Below are 12,821 nucleotides of genomic sequence, written 5' to 3'. Positions count from 1 at the left end.
ATGTTCATGAAGTCTGTACACATCTCCGTAGCATAGAAGCAAACAATAGACAGCACTGGTTCCTCCGCTCTCTGTGATTATTCAACAACCTGCGGACACTGGGCATGATTACATCAGAGAAAGCAGGCAGGTCTAGAGTTGTCACAATAATCAGGATGTCCAACGGCACCAGACAAAACAGTGCCAAAGCTTGTATCGGTAAGAGAGAAAAATAAGACTTTTTATTTGTCTCTAAGTATCTGTTGTGCTGAAAGTCAACTTTATGACTGAATATAAAAAGTCAAGAGTTAAGTGTCATGCAGCAACACTGGTTTAATAACTGGACAGAGAAAGAACAAACAGGTGTGTGAACAGTCTGACATTCTTAACACGTTTTATTATATTGGCTGGAATGCTCTAAATTCATGAAAGCTTTTGAGAAAATCTTCAATTCCCAACCCCTTAAAAAAGTGTGTTGAACCAGGAGGAAAAAAAGGAGAAAAAATATAGAAGTAATGATCTGGACAGATACAAAACAGCATGCCTCAGTTCCTCCTGTACCCCCAACTGCTTTCTGGAGATGAAGAATTCTCACAGAGCAGAATGTGTTTAAAATTCATTGCCTAAGATTTTCCCAGTGTAAAGAACCAGTAACAAAATTGATCTGGTGCCTCTGCTCACTCTTTGCAGACCATTTTTTAAAATTCCTAAGGTGTAGTTATACATTTCACATGCACTTGTGAGATATATAAACATTTTGTTTCTATCCCACATGAATCAGGCTAAAGGTTTGCTAAATACTGTGTGTGGCACTAGAAACTTCATGCTGTATCAAGTCAGTATCAGTATTAAGCTACTGGACTCTATAATGAAATATCATAGATAGACATGTACTGAAAACCAATAGAAAAACCTGGCCCAGAAAGACCAGAACAGAAGTATGCAATTTTTCTTGATTTAAGATGGTCAAAAGTGTGTTTCATTTTGTGTTTTTTTGTTTTTTTTTTTTTTTTAAAAAAAAAAAAAGCTCTACACACTGTTAAAGACAAGTATATATAGGAAGTCTTTCTGTGTGTGTTGACTTTATCATGACAACTCTAGCTGATTCTTTATGAAGGATTAGGGAGACACATCTTCAGCAGTGCACATGAGAAATAAACTCTGAAAAAGGCAATTTCTTGGGTTTAGGAAGGACCGTATTCTGGGAAGTACTTCAGAGGAACGGACAATAATTCTAGGATTAGAGCCAGGAAGGACTGGAAGACTTCAGGAGATGCTTCAGCTTCTTCTAGATTTTGAATGTTGAATAAGCCACTGAAGTGTGATATCTAAAGATGGAGGGAAAAAAGGGAAGATGTTAAGACATCAAAGTGAAGAAACCAGACATCAGAGACAGTACTTAAAACGCGGCTCTTTCAGAGCACACGTCAGGCCTGCCCTCCTCTTCTGTGCCTCTCTACTACAATACAGAGCTACCTGTATCTGTACTACTTTTCATTACCGGACCTTTGAGAGGTTAATCTGGAAACAGGAGGAACTGAACAGTCTCCAATTTAAAATTTAAACTGTGTACAGAACAGCATGTGCCTTTATTCATTCAGAAGTTTAATGATTGGCTGTAAGACCAGGTATTATATGTGAAGTTCCAGGAATGCAAAGAGATGGGAGGACCCCTCTCCACTTTCAAAGGATTTTTAGCATATAATAGTTGGAAAATATGCAAGTATCATTTGGGTTTGGAGGATGGCCCTCACAGAATTCCGGGCACAAGGAAGTGCAAAAGAATAAACAAAGGCAGGAAGCTATGTAGAGCTCTGGATGGATGAAAAGTGATAAGAGGTGGTTGAAGCGCAAGGATGGGGAAGGGATGCCGCTCACTGCTAAGGCTAGAGCAGGGGTTCTTAAGCTCACCCTGATGTTGGGGGCTGGATATTCTTTGCTAGGAAGGTGGAGGGGAGAGTCTTTCCTGTGTACAGTAGAATATTTTGCAGCATCTATAACCCTGACCACAAGACGCCATTATTACCACCCCCACCCAACCCTCAGCTGTGAAAACAAGTCATGTCTCCAGGGATCTCCAAACAGCCCCTGTGGAGCACAGCTGTCTTCAGTTGAGCACCACAGGCCTGGAGAGAGCCAGAGACCCTTACATGCCATTCTAAGAGGCTCAGAAGTTGGGATTTTATTCTCAAGTCAATAGGAAGTCATTAGAGAATTTTAAGCAGGGAAGCTATACTGTTTATTGTAAACTGTTAAGTTCACTGTAGCAAGTTCAACAATGGCAATGGAGGAGGGCACCTGGGAGGGCTGCCGGTATAGAGACTGATCATTCACAACACGAACAGCAAAGGGATGAAGGCCTGAAGCAAATCGGGTGTTGTAAGAACAGAGGAATAAAATGGGAAGCATATTTAAAACACAGAACTAACAGGACTGACCAAATGCAGTGGGTGAGAAAGAATCTTTTTGCCTGAATAAGTGTGTGTGTTTATCATGGAGCTGCTGACTAACCCAATGGCTAAAGGAAGAACAGATTTGGGAAAGAAAAAGACTAAGAATTCAGCAGTGAGCACATCAGGTTTGAGGTACAGAAGGTTAACACATGGAGACATTCAGCAGGTAGTTTTAGCTGTACAGATCCAAGGAAGAGATGAAGATACCACCATGGAGGTGGCAACTGAAGCTACAGTGGCTGAGAATAGCCAGGAAAAGTACTTTTGACAGAGGAAGGCAGCTAAATCAAAACACTGAATTACTATCCCTTGAGTTCTTTAAAATGTGTTACCAGCATAAAGGATTCTCCAAGCCTGGAGAATATTCAATCTCCCAATTTTCCAGCTAACATTCATTTACAGAAACTGTAAACCAAACACTGTATATAAAGAGCCTAGAGCTGAGATCTGAACAGACACAACCTGTTCAGAGTCGGGGAAACAATGCTGAGGTTATTTGCACTTTAAAAGGAGGACAGCAGTGTGTAATATGAGCAAAGCCACCATCACTCGAACTGAAAGGAGGGAAAGGCAAATTTGAAAGTGAAATGACTAGTTTTAAATATTTAAGAAATACAGTGTAAAAACAAACCAACCAACCTATGGACACCGGACTTAAGTCATACCCTAAAGACAGATGAATCCTTAAGAGCAGACTAAAAGGCAAAAAGTAAAATATTCAGATGAAGTAGTAGTTATGTCTATGATAAAAAAGGCCACAAGTATCAACCATCTTCAAAAAGACCATCTTCCCTGAAATACTCCACCCTATGCGTAGCTTGAGGATGTATTAATAATGAAACCAAAGGACCTCACGCTCCCCATTAGAAAGCTGCAAGTGTAACATACAAGCCAACCCGTGTGCAATGAATACTTTGGGGAGCAATTTAGAAAATTCGTAAATTTGGTACTAAAATATATTACAAAAGCTGAAATTAAGGCTAGTATTCTGAGATTTTTTACTCAAGAAGCTTGACTTGGCTGTTGCACTTCTTGCTCCAAATAAACAGGCTTTACAAACTAATTCTGAATCCAGTTAACAGTGGATCAGTTTCCTTGAGCTTGATAATAATATGAAGTGAACCAGGAGTTCTACGATCACAAACCTGGTGACCATGGAGCTCTGAAGTAAACTGTGACGAATAGGCTTAAAGACCATTAAGAAGGTCTCACCAGTTCTCCTTCATTTCCTTCATAAATGAGCAAAGTATCTGACTAATTTGTCACAGCAGAAAACAAGGGTTTTTTCTACCCCAACACTTTCCCCTCCCCCGTGTCAGAAAACTCCAGAGAAAATTTAAGGGAATAAAGGATTTACAGAATAGCACAACATAATAAAAATCATGGTTAGTATAGAACAGGGTTTCTCAATCTTGCCACTACTGACATTTTAGGCTGAGCAATTTTCAGCTCTGGAGGCGACAGAATGTTTAGGACCACCCTGGTCCCCACCCACCAGATGCAAGCATCATTCTCCTCATTAAGACAACCGGAAGAGTCTCCGGGGGGGAAATGCCAAATGTCTCTAGGGGAAAAATAATCCCTCTTGTGAAAACCTCTGCTGTGTAAGTAAAGGCTCTCTTGGGGGCACAGCTTAAAACTTAACAAGAGTTCCCCTCAACATAGGAAAAACATTTTAAATAAAGTTGAAGTAACCCTAAGTGCTGGAACAGTCTGTTCTCAAATGAGCTAGATGATCCCAAAATAATAAGTCACTTATTCTATCTAATTAACAGAGGAGAGTTTGTGTGCATCAGCAATATAGTTGGCTCAGACGGCTCTGGGTGGTCTTTAAAGGAAGCCCAGAATCAGTGAGAAAAAACATCAGTACTATAAGCTAATTAGAGCAGGTGTGACGGGAAAGGGGCAGGTGTGACGGGAAAGGGGCAGGTGTTGAGATACAGACTAGAAATGACTGGGGAAAAAAGTTAAGTACGGTGAGAAACAATACATATTGAATAAAGGCTAAAGAAAAAGTGTCAAAAAAACCTTTTAAACACTGTTTTGGCACTACTGATTTATTACATTTCATTCTGATATACACTTTTAATTGGTGAAATGACTATGGAAGAATGGTGAGAGAGAATTTGAAGATGGGGAAGGAGCCATCGGCCAAGAGAGCAGGCAGTCTCTAGAAGCGGAAAATAGCCAAGTAATGGATTCTCCCCTCTCAGTATCCAGAAGGAGCACGTCTGTAATTTTAGTCCTAGACTTTAGCTCAATGAGGTCAGTGACAGGCTTCTGACTGACAGCAGCAAGAGAAAACGAATATACTCCTGCTGTTCCCCACAAGTTAAACACTGCAATTCATTTTTTTTACTCAGTCCTGTAAGAGAGTTTTGAAGTTGCTGCCACCATCCCCATTTTACAGATGAGTACAACACAGAAATCAGGGAGTTAAAGTGCTCTGCCCAAGGCCACGGAGAAGGCAATGGCAAGCCACTCCAGTACTCTTGCCTAGAAAATCCCATGGATAGAGGAGCCTGGTAGGCTGCAGTCCGTGGGATCGCTAAGGGTCGGACACGACTGAGCGACTTCACTTTCACTTTTCACTTTCACACATTGGAGAAGGAAATGGCAACCCACTCCAGTGTTCTTGCCTGGAGAATCCCAGGGACGGGGAGCCTGGTGGGCTTCCGTCTAAGGGGTCACACAGAGTCGGACACGACTGAAGTGACTCAGCAGCAGCAGCAGCAGCAGCCCAAGGCCAATGAGAAAGTAACTTAGGACCAGGTGTTCCACGCTGAGGCTGCCTTACTCCAAAGCCCATGCTATTTCTAGCCACTATGCAGCCCTGATGGAGAGCCTCTTTTTCTACAGTGACCCATTGAGTGAAAATTTTTCACCAGTGACCACCAACTGGGAGAAGTGAAGGAGCCATGAAAATTCCTAGGTTCCTACCCATCTGCTTCAAGGCACACGCATCAAACTCTCCTTTCAGACTTCAGTGGAGTCTGTCATACCAGACAAGACAGCTTGAGAAGCTTTTGTCACAAAGTTATCTTTTACTAGGGAGAATTTTTTATTGCACTGTTACTGGTCTTTTCACTTGAGCAGCTGTCTAACACTGAAAAGCCTTTCATCTTGTCAAACACTTCTCTTTCTTTTCTTTTTTTAACCTTCTGATCTTCTCCATGCCAATACACTTTAATTAAATAATCCCTCACCAAATTAACAGACTGAAGTTGAGTCAGACATATTTATTCTTTATGGATACTGTACTGGATTGAATGGTGACCCCTAAAAATTCACATCCACCCGGAACCTCAGAATTGGGTCTTTGCAGACATAGGATGAGGTAATTCTGGATTAGGGTTGGCCCGAATCCAGTAACATGTGTCCTTGTAAGAAGAGAAAATAGACACTCAGACATACACACAGAGGAGAAAGCCATGTTGAAGCCAGAGGAAGAGGGTGGAGATACAAAGCTACAACCAAGGAGGGTCAAAGACTGCTGGCAGCCACACGCCAGGAAAAGGCAGGGAAAGATCCTCCCCTAGAGCCATCAGAGAGAGCACAGCCCTGCTGACACTGATACCAAACTTCTACCCTCCTAAACCTGAGAGAGTAAATTTCTGCTGTTTCTAAGCCACCCTGTTTGCGGTACTTCGCAGTCCTAGGAAATTAATACAGAACATTAAGTAGGTAAAGGGTTATTTTTGGCTTATACTTGCGAGTGCTAACATACTGCAGTAATATACTGGTTTGATAAATGAAAAATCCTTACAGTGCCTATAAACCAACTTCTGTTAAGTCTTATTTCAAGAACATCATTCTGTTATAAAGCAGAGTTAGACACTAGTTCTTTCTGCAAAAATACAATAAGCTGATAGCACATAATTAATTTCATGTCTTTATTGCATTTACTTCTTTAAATAGCATAGAGCAGATTCAGGATACTGTATTTGTTGCTAAATAGTATAATGCCTCTTTTACCTGAGGCAAAAGCAATACTACTTTATAGGAGAAATCAAGTAAACAGAAATAAAGGTAATAAACAGTAAAAAGAATGAGATATCCCTTCTATTGATATCAACTTCTCCACAAATATCAGTCATTTCTTACCTATATTATCCTTTTCTTTGCAAGAAATTGAATAGCAGCAAATTTCTCTATCCTGAATAGCAGACAGATTCCTGTAATAAGCAGAATCAGGAAAGTAAGTCTGGGCTTTTAAAACAATTGTCATCATATCACTCTATGCTCAATTTTACTTGTTCTTTTAAATGATTATACTGAATAAATTATGTTATTACTAATAAAATTTTACGGGTTTACTTCTCTAGTATGTCAAGTTTATCTACCCCAAAACAGGGCTATAATCATTACTAAATAATGGAGCAAAGCTAAACAAAACAAAAAAATGGTACATTTTGTGGGCGAAATAGAACCAATTTTCTAAAAAAACCCATCATTCATTCTTAAGACATACATTTTTTCAATTAGCTGTTTCTCATCCAAGGCATTAGGAAGATCTCTCTTGTTTCCAAGTACTAGCACCTTTAAAAAGAAAAGTCACTGGAGTAAATTTTATGTAAGAAAACGTCAAAGACACATACTCACATGTATACACAGTAAAATTGGGAGGTTACTGCATGCCATAGTATTAAAAGCATATTTACATGACCAGTGGCCTATCTCATTTCACTTCATAATTCAAATAAGCATTTACTCTAACTTCTATTAATGCCACGCAGATACCTAGTTCAATATGTGGCTACCAACTTCTATTTAAGATATTCTAAGTCTATGGTATGCATTCTGTTATTTCTTAACAAATCTTTACCAAAATGTGAATATGATCTTAACTGCCAAGGGTGGAGGCATGATTTTCCATTGTTACCTGTTAGGCATTAATCTAACAGTAAACATGTAAATAAGACTTTAAAATTCTACATCCATCCTATAAAATATCATGTATAAATATTAAGACAATGGGTAAGTTTGGGAATCAGAATAAATACAATAGCCGTCAACTCTGAGAACAAACGAGTCCTGTGATTACTAGATGTGCTTTGTAAAAAGAGGAAAGTGGAGAGGGGCATCCCAAAACCATTCTGTCTTTCCCAGGTTATCTCCTTTCTGCCTTACAAAAAGCAAAATCTATGAGTACACATAATGTATTTGATAACATCCTTACTCTGAGTCAATGTTCTCCAAGAACTTGTAGCTTTGACCAAGCCTAAGAAAGTGCACACCATGTCTACCTTGTCGCCTCGTCAAACACGTGTCAAACCTATGTCTTTCACTTAATACAAGTCCCACCCCCACCCTCAATTCCGGACACTGTGACTGATTCTACTCACAGGCCCTAGACTCTTATTCTCACAAAGAAGAACGAGCCAAGAAAAGACACACAGAGTGCAAGGAGCACCAAGAGCTCTCAAAAGAATGCTAAAACGGTAGGGGTCAGAGAGCCAAAAGCCAAATCTCAGCACCCTTCTCCCATTCTTACCCCTTGGTAAAGAATCCATCTGCAATGCAAGTACCAGGTTTTGATCCCTGTGTTGGGAAGATCCCCTGGAGAAGGGAATGGCAACCCACTCCAGTATTCTGGCCTGGAGAATCCTGTGGACAGAGGAGCCTCACGGCTACAGTCCATGGGGTCTCAAAGAGTCAGACACAACTAAGTGACTAACACTTTCACTAGTCTTACTAAGTCACCCCAGGTTCTCAACCTGGATCTATGTGAGTTTTAAAAAAAATGCATCCCAGTCATTTGTGATCAGTTCTCAGTTTTGGGATTGCCTGCCATCTTAGTCCTCTTCATACATTTATGAAGTCTTTCAAAGAAAAAAAAACAAACGAAATCTTCCACCTTATGACTCTGCCTCCCAATAAAGCCACTTGCTTCTGTAGATAATTTATTTTTCAGCCTTCCTTTCTGCTAGAGAATGGACATATAATCTACGATCAACCAAAACTCTGAATGCAGAGCCAGTTTTACGGAAGGGGCATCAACTAAATGACCTTCCAACTGGAGCAATTGTGTCTGGTGTTCCCAAACTGTGTGGGGTCACCAGACTTACTGTATGAAGTCAATCTGGATGTGGTCCTAGCAGCTGCTCAGCTTTCTCTTGTTCCACTGTTTTCTCAACACAGTTATGGACAGCCTTCTCAAGACTGTAAACTACCCAATAGTGTTTCAATGAATTCCTCTCTACTTAAACAGCTTTCTACTGTTTGCTACTAAGAACTCTCACAGGGAACAGAATTTTTTTTTTACTTATGGTATGCAATATTTTGGTCATCTGATGCGAACAGCTGACTCACTGGAAAAGTCCCTGATGCTGGGAAAGACTGAGGGCAGAAGGAAAAGAGGGTGTCAGAGGATGAGATGGCTGGATGGCATCACCAATGCAATGAACATGAATTTGGGCAAACTTCAGGAGACGGTGAGGGACAGAGAGGCCTGGCGTGCTGCAGTCCACGGGGTCACAAAGAGTCGAACATGACTAGGTAACTGAACAACAGCATGCAGAACTAGTTAATACAGAAGAAAAAGGACAGGCCTTGAAGTAAGAAATAAACAGATCCAAAACCTGGCTGTTCAATACACTAGTCGCCATGTGATCCTGCGCAAATAACAACCATTACCAGGAGGGATCACACCATCAGCCTCAGTACACTGTGATGATTAGCTGAGATAACATACTTCAGGGATCTGACACTCATGACCTTGTCATGAGGGTAAAGCCTGGGCCTTTTCCAGCATTCTTTCACTCAACAAATGGCACCACTTTCCATCTAACCGTATTAGCCAGAAACTAGGAATTATTCTGTTTATCTTCCCTGCTAAGTCTGGTGGACTGTCTTCCTGAACAGCCTCCACATCTATTTCCTTCTCACAACCTTGTCTATGCCCACCCCAATCCATGGTACTCTATTATGCCAAGACAAGTTCAAAACTGTCTTGAACTTGAAAACTGTTTCAGCAGCTTCCTAAAACTGTCCTCCTTATGCTAAGCTGCTTCAGTTGTGTCTGACTCTTTGCCACTCCATGGACTGTATCCCACCAAGCTCCTCTGTCCAAGGGATTCTCCATGCAAGAATACTGGAGTGGGTAGCCATACCCTTCTCCAGGGGATTTTCTCGACTGGCAGGTGGGTTCTTTACCACTAGCGCCACCTGGGAATAGTCCCTGTGCAATCCATTTTTAAACTGAAATAAGAGTGATTTAGATAATAAGTCTGAGCATTTAAAACACCCAGTCCCACCCAGCACAGCCTCCTGAAGTACCCTTGCTGTCACAGGCTCACAATGCTCTACCCACCCACTCTGCTCAGCGCTCTAGAAACACCAGCCTCCTCGCAAACCCCACTTCCTCCTGCCTAAGAGCCTCTGCCTGCAACTCTCTTTTCCTCCAACTGTCACATCCCTCACATGCCTACACATCCCTCACATCTCAGCTCAAGTAGAACTTCTTGGGGAATCTTTCCTTCATCTCTCAAACTATATCAAATCTGCCCTGTAACTTATAACTCCATAAGCCCCTTGTATCTCTCCTTCACAGCACTTATCAGAGCTGCATTATTCAAGCCATTTTCATATCACCTACCTAGTTTCCTATTAAACCATAAGCTCCATGATGGCAGGAAGCATGTTTCTGTCTACTTCTGTTCACTACTATTTCCCCAGGCCTAAGCAGTGCTTCTACTACATACAGTTCACTAAACAGCTTGTTAAGAAATGAGTAAATAGCACACTGCCCAGCATATGATGGATACTCAGTAAATATAAGCTGTCCAGACTTTAAAACAAATAAGACACTCTACTGATTTCAAACATAATTAACAAAAATACATAATTAAACTTTTAATAATGTAACTACAAATATTATAATCATATAATGTGAAATTAACCAAACTTACTGGAATTCCTTGTAACTGCGGTTTATCTAGAAGATTATGTAGTTCATTTCGAGAGGCTTCTATCTTTTCACGATCTGCAGCATCTATCATGTAACTTAAAAAAAAAGAAGTGATCTCAAAATGCCTCCACCGTATTCTTTGATGATCACGATGAACAAATTTTTAATTTTCTTATACTACTGAAACGGCTGATCAAAATTAACTCCTAGATTTTAAAAGGCTGTCACCCCAAAATACTTTTTAATAGACTGTCCTACAGATACAAACTACTAAAGACAGAATTAGATAAGCTTCAAGAATATATTATATAGCACAGGAAATTATACCCATTATCTTTCACTAACCCATAATGGAATATAACCTGCAAAAACACTGAATCACTATGCTGTACACCTGAAACTAACACTGTTAAGCAACTACACATCAATAAAACAAGCAGAGAAATAGACTGTTCTTTAGGGGGCGAAGACCTGACAGTAAAACATGCATATCCATTAGCTCTTAGCCACACAGAGGGAAAAAAACTTTCCTTTGATGATTAATTTTTTAAAGTCTGATGTTAATGGGAAATTATACTAAGAAAATACCTAAAAAAGATTTTACTGCCAGAAATGAAAATTAAGCCTTTAAAAGTATGAAAAATGACTTATTCCCTTGAAACCTAAACTGACTGTAAGGGAGGATGGGGGACGGCGGGGGGCGGGGGGGTTGGAAGGGAGGCAGCTTACACAATAGCATTGACTCCTCTGCAGTACCGTTCCCACATGCTCCGGAAGCGGGGTTGTCCTCCTATGTCCCAAATCTTCAAATCAAGATAGACAAATCTTAATAACAATATTTCAAATAACACAGTGAAGAAAAAAGCGGCAGATGGAAGGGGAAAAAATGAAGCAGATATGCTCAGCTCCACAATGTTAGAGCCAAACTGCTTTGGAAAAATCTGAGCTCAAACAAGTTCTTGACCTGGAAGTTCTTGGGGCCATTTCTGAAGTTGAAGTTCGTATTTAATACGTTTACAATAGATCTAACAGGTGCTGCCTGAGCAAAGATTTCATTTTGGGGCAATACTTTCTTTGCCTGTTAACCAACAGATTTCCAATACTGAAAACCTATTTTTTTAAAAATAGTACTCTTAGAATCTGCATGATCACGCATCATCCACACTTGAAGTCCAACAGGGAAAAAAAAAAAAAAAAACGCTTCATTCAGAATCTATTAAAGTTTAATTGTCTGATGGGGTATATATATTAGAATGTAATCATTTTAAATTATTCTGTATATAACACAGAAAATATTCCTGCTGCTGCTGCTGCTAACTCACTTCAGTCGTGTCCGACTCTGTGTGACCCCACAGACGGAAGCCCACCAGGCTCCCCCTTTCCTGGGATTCTCCAGGCAATTTCTACCTAGGTGCTTTTCTTATATAAAATTATTTTATCCATATGAAAGCCACCAACTACAGTCATTTCACTATTATGGCTACTCTGTAGGGCTATGTAAAGGTCTTAAGTCATGTTTATCTTCAAAAGGCTTCCAATTTAGCTACAGACACTGGACGCATGCATAATGACATACACGTGAGACATTAGAAGCTTCATTAGATAAGCTACAGAAAGAATTTAGTAAACAGCTTCTGTGAGCCACAAGAACTGGGTAAAAAGGCCATAAGGGTTCAGGCTATAGAAGCAAAACTCCCCACATGAACAAAGGAGCCAAAAATAATACAAATAAATCAAAAACCGGTCCAACAGTCCACAACCCAAACCTATCAAACTTATTCTAGAAACAAAATTATGTTAAATTAGTTAACTTTTTACTGTTTTATAGTTTTAATTTTAGGGCTTAGTAGCAAAGAAAGGGAAAACTAGGTTACTACATTTGCTACCATAAATACGATACTAAATTACCAATATTATAAACAGTTACTCCCTTTAAACATAAATTATTCATGAAATATATGCAATATTACATTCTAAACACTCTGAAGGTGGGATTTTTATTTCCTAGGAACATCTAAATCCCAAATATTACTTCTGCCAACCCACACACAAAGCTTTTTATGGGACTTAACATTTCAACACTTAAACATTTTTATCTATTAAAGAAAGAAGGAAAAAAATTAATTTACACTCTTTTGGAACATGCCCAATTAAAAACTGCCAATACTCATATAAAAACCAAAGAAACAGAAAAAAATCCTAATTTGTATGTGCTAACAATTTACATCAAGTATGGCAAGCAGCTGACGTACCTTTATTGTGACGTTACCTTTAGTTACTTTTCTCATGTTGAAGCCCACTGTAGGTATCATATCTTCACTGAACTGACCTGACTGAACGAAAGAAAACATTTGAAGTTAGACTAATTGTTACTTATTAAAACTGCAACACTGTATAATCAACATTTCACATCAACATTACTTCTGTACCCATATTAGCAAATAACTAATTTTTTAGTGATGGTAACCTTAAGAAAATAC

General features: G+C 39.7%; 1 protein-coding gene across 1 annotated transcript in view; it reads right to left on the bottom strand.

The window, feature by feature from the left end:
• Positions 1–356: 356 nt before the first annotated feature.
• The window catches only part of ARL8B (ARF like GTPase 8B), a 52,678-nt gene continuing 40,213 nt past the window's right edge, over positions 357–12,821 (bottom strand). The window contains exons 2-7 of the mRNA XM_055414368.2: positions 12,594–12,674; positions 11,071–11,144; positions 10,343–10,436; positions 6,904–6,971; positions 6,537–6,607; positions 357–1,307 (exon numbers count right to left, since the gene is read on the bottom strand). Of these exons, the coding sequence (XP_055270343.1) occupies positions 1,258–1,307; positions 6,537–6,607; positions 6,904–6,971; positions 10,343–10,436; positions 11,071–11,144; positions 12,594–12,674 (438 nt within the window). The 3' untranslated portion in view covers positions 357–1,257. The remainder of the gene's footprint in view (positions 1,308–6,536; positions 6,608–6,903; positions 6,972–10,342; positions 10,437–11,070; positions 11,145–12,593; positions 12,675–12,821) is intronic.

The sequence above is a fragment of the Moschus berezovskii genome, chromosome 24 (genome assembly GCF_049115385.1).
Source record: "Moschus berezovskii isolate FMDL1 chromosome 24, NW_MosBer_1.0, whole genome shotgun sequence".
Lineage (NCBI taxonomy): Eukaryota > Metazoa > Chordata > Mammalia > Artiodactyla > Moschidae > Moschus > Moschus berezovskii.
Note: the sequence above shows the minus strand (reverse complement) of the source record. Positions and strands in the feature narration are given on the sequence as shown.